At 36.2% G+C, this 16,813-nt stretch overlaps 1 protein-coding gene across 1 annotated transcript; it reads right to left on the reverse strand.

Moving 5' to 3' along the window:
- Positions 1 to 13,956: 13,956 nt before the first annotated feature.
- Positions 13,957 to 14,895, reverse strand: LOC114691238 (olfactory receptor 8B3-like). Its single transcript, XM_028866500.1, has one exon. The coding sequence runs from the start codon at positions 14,893 to 14,895 to the stop codon at positions 13,957 to 13,959; it is 939 nt and encodes a 312-aa protein (XP_028722333.1).
- Positions 14,896 to 16,813: the final 1,918 nt, after the last annotated feature.

Below are 16,813 nucleotides of genomic sequence, written 5' to 3' on the forward strand. Positions count from 1 at the left end.
AGGAAAGCTGGAACATTGTAAAAAGACAAAATCTAAGAATAATAGGAATAGGTGAAGAAGATGAAATCCAAGTCAAAGACAGAAAATATTTTCACCAAAATCATAGAAGAAAATTTCCCTAACCTAGAGAAGGAGTTTGTCTATCAAGGGATAAGAAGCATACAGGACCAAACAGAATGGACCAGAAAAGAAATTCTCTGTGACACATAATGATCAAAACACTGTATGTACAGAACAAAGAAAGAATGTGAAAAGCTGCAAAGGAAAAAGACCATGTAACATATAAAGGCAGATCTATTACAATAACATCTAACTTCTATGGAGACCCTTAAAGCCAGAAAAGCCTGAGTTGATGTCATACAAACTCTAAGAGAACACTGCTGCCAGCCCAGACTACAATACTCAGAAAAATTTGCAATCACAACATATGGAGAAAGAAAGGCAGTCCATAAAAAATATATAAGCAATATATAGTTAGAAATCAATCTCGGAAGGAGGCACTAGAAATATAACTTCAACCTGAGGAGATTAACTACTTAACTACACCCCAAAAACCACAAGGAATAAGTAATCTCAGAGCAACAGTTCAAAAAGGAGAAGGGGACTCCACATGACAAAGACAAAATAATGGGAATCAATAAATACTGCTCACTAATAACTCTAAACATCAATGGCATCAATTCTCCCAATAAAAAGACACAGACTAAGAGATTCAATATGGAAACAGGATCCATTCTTCTGCTGCATCCAAAAACCTCAACATCAAGAACAGACGTCATCTCAGGGTAAAAGGATGAAAATGATATTCCAAGTAAATGGACCCCCAAACCAAGCTGGTGTGACCATAGTAGTATCTGATAAAATAGACTTCATATCGAAATTAGGCCAAAGAGATAGGGAAGGACACTATATACTCATCAAAGCAAAAAATTACCAAGAAGATGCTGTGTGATGTTCTCTATGACAAATGTGTTGCTCTGATTGGTTAATAAATAAAACACTGATTTGCCAGTAGACAGGCAGGAAGTATAGGCAGGACAAGGAGAAAGGAGAATTCTGGCAAGTGGAAGGTTGAAGCAGAGAGACACTGTGAGCCACTGCCATGATAAGCGAGATGTAAGGTACTGGTAAGCCATGAGCCACATGGCAACTTATAGATTAATAGAAATGGGTTAATTTAAGATATAATAACAGTTAGCAAGAAGCCTGCCATGGCCATACAGTTTGTAAATAATATAAGCGTGTGTTTATTTTATAAGTGGATTGTTGGACTGCCAGGACCTGGCAGGACTCAGAGAGAAAACTCTCTAGCTACAAGAAGATATTACAATTCTAACCATCTATGTAGCAAACACAAGGGCACCCAAGTTCTTAAAAGAAACACTACTGGTTTCTCAGAAAATTGGGAATCAATCTTCCTCAAGACCCAGCTATACCACTCAGGCATATACCCAAGGAATGCTCAATCATAGCACAAGGACACATTCTTAACTATGTTCACAGCAGCACTATTCATAATAACCAGAACCTGAAAACAATCTAGATGCCTGTCAACTGAAGAATAGATTGAGAAAAAGTGGTACATATACACAATGGAGTACTACTCAGCAGAGAAAAACAATAATATCATGAGGTCTGCAGGCAAATGGATAGAACTGGAAAATATCATCCTGAGTGAGGTAACCCAAACCCAGAAGGACAAACATAGTATGTACTCATTCATAAATGGATACTAGATATAAAGCAAAGAACAACCAGACTGCAACCCACAGAACCAGGGAGGATAGATAGTAAGGAGGACCCTAGGAATGGTGCATGGATCACCCAGTAATGGAAAAATGGATGAGAGCTACAAGAACAAACTGGGAGTAGGGGTAATGGAGGGGAAGGGACAGGGGATGAGAGATTAGAGGGGTGGGAAGTTCAAGCTAGAATGGTAACAGGGTGGGAGAGCAAGGTAAGAGATACCATGATAAATGAAGACACCATGGGAATAGGGAGAAGCAGAATGTTAGGGGGATTCCTAGGAATCCACAAGGAGGACTCCACCATAGATTACCAGCAATAGTTGAGAAGGTGCCTGAGCTGGCCTACTCTGGTGATCAGATGGCTGAATACCCTAACTGTCATCATAGAACACTCATCAAATGACTGAAGGAAGCAGATGCAGAAATCCACGGATCGATCCTAGGCAGAGCTCCAGGAGTCCAGTCGATGATAGAGAGGAGGGATGCTATGAGCAAGAATATCAAGAGCATGATTGGAAAAAGTATAGATACAACTAGCCAAACTAGTGGAAACACATGAACTGTGGACCAATAGCTGAGAAGCCCCCATGGTACTGGACTAGGCCCTCTGGATAAGCGAAACAGTTGTTTGGCTTGAACTGTATAGGGGACCCCCAAGCAGTGGAATTGGGACATGTCCCTAGGGCATGAGTCAGATTTTAGGAGCCTAGTGCCTATGGTGAGACACTTTGTGCAGCCTTGGTGAAGGGAGGAGGGCCTTGGACCTGCCTCAACTGAATTTACCAAGCTCTGCTGACTCCCCATATGAGATCTTGCCTTGGAGGAGGTGGAAATGGGGGGTGATTTGGGGGGGAGTGCTGGGGGGACAGGAGGAGGGAGGACAGGGGAATCTATGGTTGGTATGTAAAGTGAACAGAAATTCTCTTAAAAAAATCAATGCAGAAAAAGAAACACTACTATAGTTAAAATCAGATATTGACCCTCATACAGAGATAGTGGTTCTAATACATAACTCTAGCCAATAAACAGGTCATCCAGACAAAATATAAACATAAAATTGTTGGAGCTAAATAACATCATAATCCAAATTCATCTAACAGATATTTATAGACTATTTCACACCAAATCAAAAGAATACAACTTCTTTTTAGCAGCTCATGGAAACTTCTCCAAAACTAACCACATACCCAGACACAAAACAAAACTCAACAGATACAAGAAAATTGAAATAGATTCCTGCATCTCATCTGACCACCACCAATTAAAGCTGGATATCAACAAAACCAGAAACAACAGGAAGTTTATAAACACCTGGAACCTAAGAAACTTATTACTGTATGGAAAAATGTTCAAGACAGAAAGTAAGAAAGCAATTGAAAAGTTTTTAGAACTGAATGAAAATAAATAAAATAGAGCAAATCGAATTTATGGGACATAACGAAGGTGGTTCTAACAGGCAAGTTCTGGGCATTAAGTGCCTACATGAAAAAAAAAATGGACAGATCTCATATTAGAAACTCAATGGTATACATAAAATCTCTTAAGCAGAAGGAAGAGTTAACACCCAGAAGGAGGAGACAGTAAGAAATAATGAAACTCAGGGCTGAAACAAAAAAAAAAAAACAAAAAAAAAAAAAACAAAAGAAAAAAAAAAACAGAAACAAACAAACAAATGAAATAATATAAAGAATCGATTAAATAGTTGGTTCTTTGAGAAAATCAATAATATTGGCAAACCCTTATCCAAATTTACTAAAAGACATAAAGAAAAGATCCAAATTAACAAAAATAGAGACAAAAAGAAAAACATGACACCAAGAGAATACAGAAAATCATAAGAACATACTTTAAAAACTATATTACAAAAAATCAGAAAACCTAAAAAATTAGATTTTATTGCTCTATATCACCTATTAAAGTTAAATCAAAATCAGATAAGTTATTTAAACACCCTTCTAACTCCTAGCTAAATAGAAAATGTCATTAAAATCTCTTAACCAAAAAGAGCCCAGAAACAGATAATTTTAGTGCAGAATTCTACCGGACTTTCAAAGAAGAATTAAAGCCAACGCTCCTCAAATTATTCCACAAATTAAGAAAAGAAGGAACTTTGCCTAGTTCATTTTATGAAGTCACAGTTACCCTGACACCTAAAGCACATAAAAACCTAACAAAGAAAATTACAGACCAGTTTTCCTTATGACCATTTACACAAAATTCTTAATAAAACACTTGCAAACTGAATATAAGAACACTTCAAAAACATCCACAATGATCAATTAGGCTTCATCCTAGAGACACAGTGCTAGTTTATCATATGAAAATCAGTAAATGTAATCAACTATATGAAAAGACTGAAAGAAAAAAAAATGAACCATCTTATTAGATGCAGAAAAAGGCATTTGACAAAATCCAGCAACCTTACATGGTAAAAATCCTGGAGAGACTAAGGATGAAAGGAACATACTTCAATAAACTAAAGGTGATTTACAGCAAGCCCAAAGCCAACATCCAATTAAACAGAGATAAAGTCAAAGTTTTTCTCCCTAAACCAGGAATGAGACAATGGCTGTCCACTCTCTCTATAGCTATTCCATATAGTACTTGAAATTTTAGTTATAGCAATTAGGCAATTGAAGGAGATCGAGGAAATACAACTAGAATGTAGGAAACACACTCCCACTTTGCCCCAGGGTACACTTGAGGAGAAAGGGATGAGAAATATTTGGATAGAAAGATAGAGGGAAGAGAAGACAGACAGAAACACAGGATAGCATCAGGAGGGCCTGGATCAACATCCACCAGCCCCTTCTGTCTCTTCTAAAGGGATTTTCCCCCATCTTTATTTAGTTTATTTCTTTTATAGTACTTTACTCCATTTTAATGATTCTATTATTATACAAATATACATTTTTTGTTTCTCTTTTGTTTTATTTTTAAATTTATTTATTAAATTTAATTTTACATATCAGCCATGGATTCCCTTGTTCTCCCCACTCCGCCTTCCCCCCAGCCCACCACCTATTCCCATCTCCTCCAGGGCAAAGACTCCCCCGAGGATTGAGTTCAACCTGGTAGATTCAGTGCAGGCAGGTCCAGTCCCCTCCTCCCAGGCTGAGCCAAGTGTCCCTGTATAAGCCCCAGGTTCCAAATGGCCAGTTCATGCACTGAGGACAGGACCCGGTCCCACTGTCTGGATGCCTCCCAAGCAGATCAAGCTAATCAACTGTCTTATTTATCCAGAGGGCCTGATCCAGTTGGGGGCTCCTCAGCTATTGGTTCATAGTTCATGTGTTTCCATTCATTTGGATATTTGTCCCTGTGCTTTTTCCAACCTTGGTCTCAACAATTCTTGCTCATACAAACCCTCCTCTTTCTCACCAATTGGACTCCTGGAGCTCCACCTGGGGCCTGGCCTTGGCTCTCTGCATCCGGTTCCCTCAGTCATTGGATAGGGTTTCTAGCATGACAATTAGGATGTTTGGCCAGGTGGCCTTCAAATATTTCAGAGATCTATTCAGAGGAACACATGAACTATGGACCAAAGGCTGAGGGGCCTTCTAAAGGGATTTTTATAGGAATGCAAAGGGGTGGGGCAGAAGATCTTCCCCTAGCTCAGCCAAGTGTAGACCCTTCCAGTTACCTAATAACCATGCATGTTGTCAATCCATCTCTTAATGCAGGCCTGCTGGGTAAAGCAAGCTCAGATCTTACTAGGAAACTTCTGTGGGTCTTCACATTAGATGAGGAAGAATACAAAGTAACTTTATTTGAAGATGATATGATTGTATACATGGGCGGCCCTAAAAAATCCACAAAGAAACTCCTATAGCTGGTAAACACCTTCAGTAAAGTACCAAAACACAAAATTAATACACAATAATCAGTAGCAAAGCAAATCATATGTATAAATGAAAAACAGACCGAAAAAGAAATCAGGGAAACAATATCTTTCACAATATCATCAAAAACATAAAATGTCTTAGCGCAATGATAACCAAACTATTGAAAAACTGATATAATAAAAATTTTAAGGCATTTAAGAAAGAAATTGAAGATGGTATCAGAAGATGAAAAGCTCTTGCATGCTCAAGGATTGGTAGGGTAAAAAGGGCCATCCTACTAAAAGCAATCTACAAATTCAAAGCAATTCCTATCAAAAGTCCAATACTGTTCTTCACAGATCCTGAAAGGACAATTTTCAGCTTCATAGAGAAACAAACAAACAAAAAGGGAAAATAGCTGGAAACATTTGAATAAGAGAACTGCCAGAGGTATCTCCATCCCTGAAAGTTGTAATATGAAGCTATAGTAATAAAACAGCATTGTATCGACACAAAAACAGACATGCTGATCAATGGAATCCAATTGAAGACCCAGACATAAATCCACACACATGTTTTTGGTAAAGAAGCCAGAAATACACACTGTAAAATAGACAGCATCCTCAAAGAATGGTGCTGGATTAACCTTATGGCTGTATATATATATGAATCAAAATATCTATACTTATCACCCTGCACAGAACTCAACTCTAAATGGATCAAAGACCTCAAAATAAAACCAAGTGCAGTGAATCTGATAGAGTAGAACGTGGGGAATAAACTTGTACTCACCAGTGCAAGAAAGGGCTTTCTGAACAGAATACCAATTATACAGGTGCTAAGAAAAAGTTAATAAATGGGACTTCATGAAACCAAGAAGCTTTTGCACAGTGAAGGACACCATCATTTGGACAAAGTGGCAGCCCATATTTTTTTTTTTTTTACCAGCTACACATCTGTTAGATGGCTCATTTTAAAAATATATAAAGAAATGAGGCCGGGCGGTGGTGGCGCACGCCTTTAATCCCAGCACTCGGGAGGCAGAGCCAGGCTGATCTCTGTGAGTTCGAGGCCAGTCTGGGCTGCCAAGTGAGTCCCAGGAAAGGCGCAAAGCTACACAGAGAAACCCTGTCTCGAAAAACCAAAAAAAAAAAAAAAAAAAAAAAAAAAACTGAAAAACTGGATTTCAAGAATGTAAATAATCCAATTTAAATGGGGTACAGATCTAAACAGAGGAAACTCAAATGGCTGAGAAATACTTAAGTTGTTGAAAATCTTAGCCATCAGGGAAATACAAATCAAAAAAACTACTTTGAAATTTCATCTTACACATATCAGAATGCCCAAGATCAACAAAACAAGTGACAATTCATGCTGGCAAGAATGTGGACTAAGAGGAACACTCATCTGTTGTTGATAAGAATGTAAACTTATATAACCATTTGGAAATCCTTATGGTGTTTCCTTAAAAAGAAGACAGAAGAGCCAATATATCATTCTTGGGAATATACCAAAGTATGATTTATCCTATCACAGAAAATCTTCCACCATCATGTTCCTTTCTGCTCTATTCATAATAGCCGTAAATTGGAAAACATACTAGATGTCCATCAATAGATGAATAAAGCAAATAAATATAGTACCTTTGCACAATAAACTAATACTCAGCTGTGAAAACCAATGAAATTGAGATTACATGTAAATTGATGGAGCTAGCACAAATCATGCTGGAAGAAGTAACCTGGACCCCAAAAGACAAATATAGAATGTATTTTCTTATATCTGGATTATATGGATGTTAGCTTCCAAGTCTTTGATATAAAGGCCATAATCCATATAACTACAGAGGTTAGGTATACAGTCAAGGGTTTGGGGAAGGACTGGATCAACCTAAGGAGGGGAAATAGAATAGATAATTGTGAATGGACAGGGAGGGTTATGATGGGAGGATCCAATGTGGATCCAGATGATAAAAGTAGATAAGGGAGATAGTACAGGAAGGGAGAGCTAAAACTAAGGGCCATTTGAAGATTTCTATGAAAATCTAATGTAGTAGAAGCTCCTTACAATATGCACATATATGAAGGCAATTGTCTTAGTTAGGTTTTTATTGTTGTAAAAAGACACCATAACTATGGCAATTCTTATAAGGAAAACATTTAATTGAGGAGGCTCACTTATAGTTTTAGGGTTCAGTCCATTATCATCCTGGTGGGGAACCTTGTGGCATGCAGGAAGACATGGTACTAGAGGAATAGTTGAGAGCCCTACATCTTTCAAGCAACAGGAAGTTGACTGAAATACTGGGTAGTATCCTGAGCATAAGAAACCTTAAAACCCACCCCCACAGTGACACACTTTCTCCAACAAGGCCATGCACACTATAACAAAGTCACACCTCCTAATTGTCTCATTCCCTATGAGATTTTGGTGGCCAATTGCATTCAAACTACCACAGTGATTTAAAGAGCATCACAAAATAACATGTAGATAGAGCTCTAATTGAATATCTCTGGTCACCAAATGAAGTTTCTAGTTTTGGAAATGGGTTATATCTAATAGAGTTGCTAGACAAAGGTGCTCAATGGGAACCCCCAAATAACCCAGACTGTTGACAATAGTATTGGTTGGTCTCTACAAACTGATTTTAGGACCTTGTTGAAGAAGAAAATGCCTACACAACTCATTAAACATGAAAAGTTTAGTTTGTGCCTACCTAGAGACTTTACCCCAACTATTTATACTACCAAAGTAAAAAGTAGAAAGTTAACACCAACTCAGCTACAAGACCTTTGATCTACAGTTGGGACCCACATGCTAGATGTGCTAGTATTAAAGTAGCACAAAGTCTATGGGATTAACAAACCAATATCTAGTTGCATTTAAGACCCACTCTATGAGATGGAACCCATCACCAACACTGCTCTCTTGGCCAAGAACTTGAGACAAGATAGGCTAGGGATCTAGGGGAAACCAAATATTACTGTTCCACTAAAGAAATGTTACAACAAAATGACTCCAAATGACATTCTTCTATACTCATAAATTAATCTCTTACTCAGCCATCATCAGAGAAACTTCCTTCTGAAGCAGATAGGTATAAATACAGAGACCTATAGCAGGGCAGTGTCGAGTGAGAGACCATGGAACACTCAGTCCTAAGTGGGATGTCTCTGACAGTTCCTTACCCTCACTGCTCAGGGCACCCTGGGGACTCAGAGGCAGAAAGAGTGTAAGAGCCAGAGGAGATGGAGGACACCAAGGAAACAAGACTTTCTAAATCCAGCAAGACTGACACATTTGAATTCAAAGAGACTATGGCAGTATGCATAGGGTCTGCACGGGCCCAACATCCCTAACCCAGAAGCTACCTCCAATTAATAACCACTATTAAGTGAAATAATTATTTGTCTCTAATGGATTTTCACTGAGTAAAGAAACCACTCTTAATGTCAGGCTCCATGCTTGGCATTAGAAACACAAAACAAAGTCAATATTATTTATTTGCTTGCTTACTTACTTACTTATTATTCTCATAATGCTTTGAGTATGTTTTACTTACCATATATAAGTTTTGCTTATATACTATGGTTTCGCATTTTGTGTTTTAGGAGGTATCTGTGCATGCCAATGTGTGTTGTGTGTCTATACATCTATATGTTTTTCTTCTGATTTTTTTTGGCTCTTTGTTTTTCTGTTTATTTGTTTGTTTTGTCCTATGCAGGTTTGTTTGTGTGTTTTATCTTATTTTATTTTTTCTTTCTTTTTAAGATGCCTGCTTGTTTTCTAAACAGAGAGAGCAATAAAGGACATGGATTTGGGTAGATGGGAAGTTTGAGGGGGCAAGGAGGAGTTGGTGGAAGGGAACCATAATCAGAGTATATTATATGAAAAAATGTATTTTCGATAAAACATCCAAAATAGTTCAGATTGTAAACTTTATGAAGTGTGTGTGTGTGTATGTGTGTGTGTGTGTGTGTGTGTGTGTGTGTGTGTGTACTTTCACACTATGCAATTACAAGTTCCATATGGTGGCACATATCAAGAATCTGAGCACTAGAACTAGAATTTAGGGCAGGACAATTTTGACATGACAAGATCCTGGGTAATTAAAATAAGCAAACAACAACTACAAAGTGAAAATAACAGATAAAAGAGAAAACAATAGGCAAAGGTTAAAAAAAGCTTGGAGCAGTTGCAGACAAACTTTGTGTAAATTCATAATGAGACTTATCAAGTATGTTGAAGAAGTTAAGAAAATATAATCATAGAATATGTTGCAACACCCTCTTTGCTACATCATTGCTCTAAGCATGGTATAAATCTACAGCATGGGTACACCGACATTCTTTTATAGAATCCTCATTTCCTGTGGAAATCCATACCTGACATGGTACAAAGAATAACCCAATGCCTTTACTCAGTGTAGCTTTTTCAATGGGCTTTCTCTGTTGTTGTTTTCCAACATGAGACAAATTCTATTAGATATTTATACAATTCAAATATTGGTGCCTTTTTCTGTTATCTTGGATTTATATGTTGCTCAATTGAATAGATTTCTAAACAAAGCTTTAACTTTATTGTATGGTAACAAATATTGTAAGTATAAAATTATTTAAAATATAAACACATTTATATGTAGAAGATGAAGACTTGTAACCACCCTTCAGACCTGTAAACAGAATAGTACCATCATTCCAATATCCTCTCTGTGCTTCTCTGTGAACGTAGCTGAATCCATTCTTTTTTTCCACCATGCTGATTCTACTTAAAAACTCCTCTGGATTTTTTTATAGCCTCACCACTCAAACAAGCCTGATTGTCATCTGTCTTTACGTTACAAAGATAATGTGGGAAAGACACTAGTCTTGGAATGGCATCTGTGATGTGTATGACTGTTGTAGGCCATATCACTATAAGACCCTTGGAATAAATATGTGCTCCAGAGGAAAGAGAGAAGCAGCTACCTTAGCCTCACTTGAACTGATCATATGGCTGAGATAACTGTGATATGAAATTAAGTGAAATATGGTACTCAAGCATACATTGATGATTCTGGAACAAGGTAAGTACCCAAAAAAAGGATGATGACAGATGTTACCTTATATTTCCATTTACTATGTCTGCCAGTGTAAATTATGGATAGTTAAATCATCAAAACTGAGCAATAAATCTATAAAATATGATAAATATAAATATAAAAAATATAATAAATATAAAAAATATATAAATATACATATATAAAATATGAGTTACTAAAATGCTTTCTGAACTTTTTTAGTTTAGTATTTGTTCTTCCTGTGTATATAAGCACTTTTACTCATTAAACAATTATTGTTGCACTTATTTATTCTTTTTGTAAAAGGTTGAAACTTTCATATAATGTATGTTGACCATGTTCACTGTTTTCCCCAAGCTCCACTACCTGTTCCTTACCCCCTCAATTTCCCCCTCTTCCTTTGTATTTTGTAAGTCCATCACATCCAATTTGTGCTGCCCATAGAATCTTAGGTACGTGGCTTTCCACTGAAGTAGAGCCACCTCCTTAAAGAAAACTGACTCTCCCTCTTTGGACAGGAGCAGGACTTCACATCTACTTTCCCTCTTGATGTTCAGATTGTGTCTGGCTTGCACTTACCCAGTTCTTGGGCATGCTGCCACAACTAGCTGGAATTAATATGTGTAAGTGAACTGTTGTGTCCAGAAAGCACTCTTTTCTTGTGGTCATCTACCACCTCTGGTTCTTAAAATCTTTCTGCTTCTACTAGAACAAACCCTGAGCCTTAGGAGGAGGGGTGTGATACAGTTGTTCCAATAGGGTTGTACATCCCATGGTCTCTTATTCTCTGGACTTTGACCACATGTGGATTTCTGTGTTAATCATCATACTTTTGTTTTGTTTTATAATTATTGATTTTGAATGAAAAGTCCATGTATCAATCACATCACTTTCGATTGTGATTTGGAGCAACTTGGTGTCATCTCTGAGCATCAGCATCAGCATCTACAAAGCTGGAAGAGACTCTCTCCCCCTTTGGCTTCTAAAATTTTCCTAGTTATAACAAAGATTGACAGATAGCTGCTGAAAAGGAAGCAGTGCATGACAGTCTTCCTGAGGCAATATGTTAACTAGCTGTGTAGGTACTACTGATTTTGTCAATGGTTAAAGTTAAAATTTTGTCTGAGAAAAACTTTAAAACATGCAGATGATTACATCAGATTCCTCACTGAGGAAAACATTGGACCTGCCCTCAGGATCTTTGCAGGGTGGGATTTCAATGTATAAAGGTATATATTTGTACATCAGAGCCCATCTAGTGACCTGTTTATCCCCTTAAAATCGCTGGAATTAATAATGAAATGTCCCAAAGCTAGAGCCAAAAAAAAAAAAAAAAAAAAAAAAAACAACGAATGTGTCAGAATCATAGTGAAATTCTATATTAGTCCTTAACCTATACATTTAGGCTAACACAATCAATTTTAAGACCAATTTTAACTTAAAACCATTTGGAATTTACCCACTATGAGATATAATTTTACTATGCAGCATAATGAAAATGATTTTTACCAAAAGTTGTGGTATATAAAGGAAAAAAATGAAAAGATACTACTTTGAAGTTAAACTATTTTAGATAAATAAAATTTGTGAAAAATATTGGAATAACTTCACACAAGTGAAGACTTGAAATCAAAAGCCAGGAATCAAACCGTGCCAAACACTTTAAACCAAGCAAATGAAATGACAAACCACTTACATAAATTTTCTGAATCCCCAATATTGGAAATAGAGAACTTGAGGAAATGGCATATGTTATTATTATATTAACAAACAAACATTTCAACTGAGTCATGATATCAGATTGGGAATTTCACTTTTGTCATCCTTTGTCTGTTTTCTCTTAAGAAAACATACAGAATCCTTTCAAGAGGACTGCCACTAAGTTTTCTATTTATGAATCACATAACCCAAAAGTCTTATTACTCTTTCAAGTGACATAAAGTTTTACCTTAAAATTAATTAGGAATAATGCAGGAAAACAAGACTGATGCAGTAATTCAGTTGTACACAAAGCCTTCTGCCTGCTGGAATTAGTCATTCTTTAGTGTTAAGTAACATAACCCAATATCTCCAGAGAAATTCTATAGTCTACATTTTTTAGAGTCTCCTACAAAAGAGAAACAGAAGTTCCACTTCCTCCATTGTTTTGTATCTGAATTGATTTCTTTCCACCTTGAGTTTCAACAACCATTCACTGCTGTGTGTCCTGAAGTTGACTCCTTTCTTCTTCATTCCTCACAATGTGTCCATAATATTTTCTCTTAATCTTGAAACTCTGTTAAGCAATTTTTATCATGAATAATAAGAATGACCAATGTTTTATGAGTAAAGAAGAGAAATTACAGTAACTAAAGATTCACAAAGTAGCACATCCATCCTTTTTCCCAAGAAAAGGGACTTCCAACAAAATAGTTTTCTTCAACAAAAAGTGATAGAACTTTTTCCCTCATCAAAGTATAAAGTGATTTTTTATGATTAAAAATATATTCTTCTATTCTGTCATATAATATGTTTCAACCACAGTTTTTCTTTCCACCACTCCCCTAAGTTCTCCTCACTTTGGTGCAACTCTTATGTGGATTTATAGAACAAAAAGAAACAAAGTACAGTTAAGTAATAAAGTGAAAAATGTTACAGACATTTTAGTGAAATTCACCTTATAAAACAAAGAAGTTAAATTATTAATTAGAAATATTATTCACACTGTCTTTTAATGGATTTTCAGGAAAAGCAGACAAAAAGTATGGTGAATAATATGGTGTGCTTGAATTCTTGATTTTTGTCATAAGTAGGTGTGGGAGATAATGTAAGCTACCAATCTCTCTAAGTTTCAGAATCCTGTCTATAAAATAGCTATATATTTACATGCTAATAGGCATTGTTTTATTTCCACAAGGCAAGTATAACACATCTGACAAAAATATTTACTGCACAGAATTTACATTTGCAAGATATGCTGTATTAACTGTGAATCAAGAAGGATTTGTGTTAATTCCTTTCTGGTATTTGAAAGGAACATATTCTTCCCTCATGAAGGAAAGAAAGAGAATGGTACAGACAGAACGTCTGATCTTGAATTTATTTCAAATAAAAATAAAAACTGTCCACAGTAAAGTGATGGCAACCTATTGTTACCTTAATCAAAGTCAGATTCTTTCATATTTTCTAAGAAACATTTTATAATAACAGTAAGAAATATCACTTATCACTATTCCTAAACAGGCAAAAAGCTAAAAGGAGCAATAATGATGGAAACATCTATGAATCCTATACAAAACTGTGACTAAAAAATATGTATGCAACACTAAGAATCTCTATGTTGTAACTATATAAAAATCTTCTTCTTATTCAGGATATTTCTTAGGGCAATTTTAACATCTTTGTTTCTCAAGCTATATATTAAAGGGTTCAACATTGGAACCACAATGGTATAAAAAATGGAAGATATTTTTCCTTGGTCTATTGATATAGCAGAAGAAGGTTTTAGGTACATAAATCCACATGATCCAAAGAACAGAGAGACAGCAATTATGTGGGAACTGCAGGTACCAAAGGCCTTGGATCTACCCACCGTAGATTTTATTTGGAGGATGCTGGAGATGATGAAGCCATAAGAGACAAAGATGATGACACTGGGCAAAATGATGTCTTTCCCCCCTACAATGAAGATTTCCGTCTCATTGACATAGGTACTGGTGCAGGAGAGTTGCAGCAAAGGGAGGACATCGCAGAAATAGTGGTTGATGGTGTTTCCATCACAGAAGGTCAGTCTGAGCATGCAACCAGTGTGGATCATGGCATCAGAAAATCCCATCAAATATGAACCAAGCATAAGATAAGAACACACACGTGGGGACATGGCAGTGTTATACAAGAGTGGATTGCAGATAGCTACATACCGATCATAGGCCATTGACATCAGTACATAACATTCAGAAATTATAAAAAAACAGAAGAAGTAGAGCTGGGACATACAACCCATGTAAGAGATAAGATTTTTCTGTAGTATAAAATTCATCATCATTTTGGGTGTAATCACAGAAGAATAACAGAGATCTACAAAGGACAAATTAAAGAGGAAAAAATACATGGGGGTGTGTAGATGAGCATTTAACATAATTAAAATAATCAAAGTCACGTTCCCCAGTACTGTGATCATATACATTAATAGAAACAGTAAGAAAAGAGGCATTTGGAGTCTGGGCTCATCTGTTAATCCCAAGAGTATGAATTCAGTCACAATAGAGCCATTTGCCAGAACCATTCTTCTCTAAGACAATTTGTGGACCGAAAATAATATAGAAAAACTGGAGGAGAGTATAGGTCTTCCACAAGTAGCTTGTCCCAAAAATATGAGGTATAAGTTGACAATATCTGAAAATGCTCAGCATGAAATTAAATAATTCCTTGCTAAGTATAGTAGTACATGCCTGTTACTCCAATACTTAAGAGGTAGATACAGGAAACTCAGGCCTTCAAAGTTATCCTTGGATATACAGTAAGTTCAAGTCCACCATAGGCTACAAGAGATCCCATGTCAAAACAAAAACAAAAAACAAAAATGAATCAATGGAGAAATCTTTCATGTTACATATTAATATATAATATTTTACACCCTATATTAGAGTCTTAAAATTGAAAACAACAGATTATCACTAATTTCACCATCAAAGATGATCCCAGTGTTGTCATTTGCCATATTCTAATTTAACTGTTAGAAAATTCAGGGGAGAAGGATGAAGTAGGATTGTCCAAGACAAAGTTGCCCTTATCTATTTGGTGTAGGGTGCTGGTTTCAAAGAATACTATTCATTACTATCTAACTAAGAGAAGCTGTGGTTACCCACAAAAGATTCTCAAGTTTCTGCCTTGATATTCGCTCACAGAAGGTAGAGAGTTTCAGTAGACCACCACATGAGATCCCAGGTATTCACTCTGTTCTAAATTCCAGCTGTATGTAATTTTGCCTCAGTTTTATATGATGATTTGAGGTGCTGACTATGTAGGGTATGGAAGGTTAACTAAAGGAGCACTGCACCTGCGCAGCTATGGGGAAGTCATCATCCATCCTGGGATAAGACTGTTCCCTGATGTAGATATTTTGGGATAATCCATATTCCTGTTAGTCACACCTCATCCATGTTGCAATAAATTCAATAAACTCATTGTTTCTTCAAATAAAACTTTAGTAGAATCATTACTTTGGTCCAGTTTTGGTATCCTAGCTGAGCTAAGTAGCCATTTGTTCACATCTCCCTTGGAAAAGTTCATACAGTTCTCACCTACCATGTCTTCATGACTTTGCTTCTTCCCTAGCCCAGATATAAATTATAGAAACATAATGATGAGGTGCCAGATTGGACTCAGTAATGTTGGAAGCATGAACACTGATTTTAGGAAAGGTTAAGGTGTGTCTGACACAGAGAAACTCTTAAATGTGGAATAGCATGAGAAATGTTCATGGAGTTGATTGCTGGTAAAACCCTTGCAAGCACTCTGTTCAGAATCTGAGTGTTCTCTGCTTACCTTCAAGATGCTTCCAGGAAAGTCACTGAATTTTAGGACTGCAAACACTGGAAAGAAAACTGTGCATCCTAAAGCATGGTAGATCATATCAGTGTGGGACTATTATGCAAATATAAAAGGCAAGACATTGAGGGGGAAATACCACATGAAATATACTGAATTGCAGTCTTAAGCAGTTAGGTTCACACGAGCAAAGAGTAGAATGTTGGTTGCTGGTGTCAGTAAGGAAATGAGTTGATGCAAACCAAAGTTTAAAATTTTCAGTTATGCAACATAATTGGGTTCTAATGTTCAACATGCTGACTATGGTCAAAATGTTATATTATGTACTTGGAATTTACTAACAGGGCATTTCTTCAAATACCTTCTCACTGACTGTATGCACACAAAATACATTAAAAAGCATCTTATAAACAGGGAGGCACATTTGAATTAGCTTCATTGTTGAGTTATATCACAATGAATATTTTAGTTAATATTAGTTAATATTTTAATTAAAACATAATGTTTTAAATGTCATATATAAATATATATATAATTTTAAATATACCAATAAAGTTGTTAAATAAAAGCAAAATAATTAGTATAATTTATTAATTTAAAACTTGCTTTTTTATGAGACCAAGCTTTGATATTTCCTTATAACTGAAATTCAC

Source organism: Peromyscus leucopus, chromosome 7 (genome assembly GCF_004664715.2).
Source record: "Peromyscus leucopus breed LL Stock chromosome 7, UCI_PerLeu_2.1, whole genome shotgun sequence".
Taxonomy (NCBI): Eukaryota; Metazoa; Chordata; class Mammalia; order Rodentia; family Cricetidae; genus Peromyscus; species Peromyscus leucopus.

What these genes read in the sequence shown, in the direction of transcription:
- LOC114691238 (XM_028866500.1), bottom strand. Translation starts at nt 14,895, where the DNA reads ATGGTTCTGGCAAATGGCTCTATTGTGACTGAATTCATACTCTTGGGA.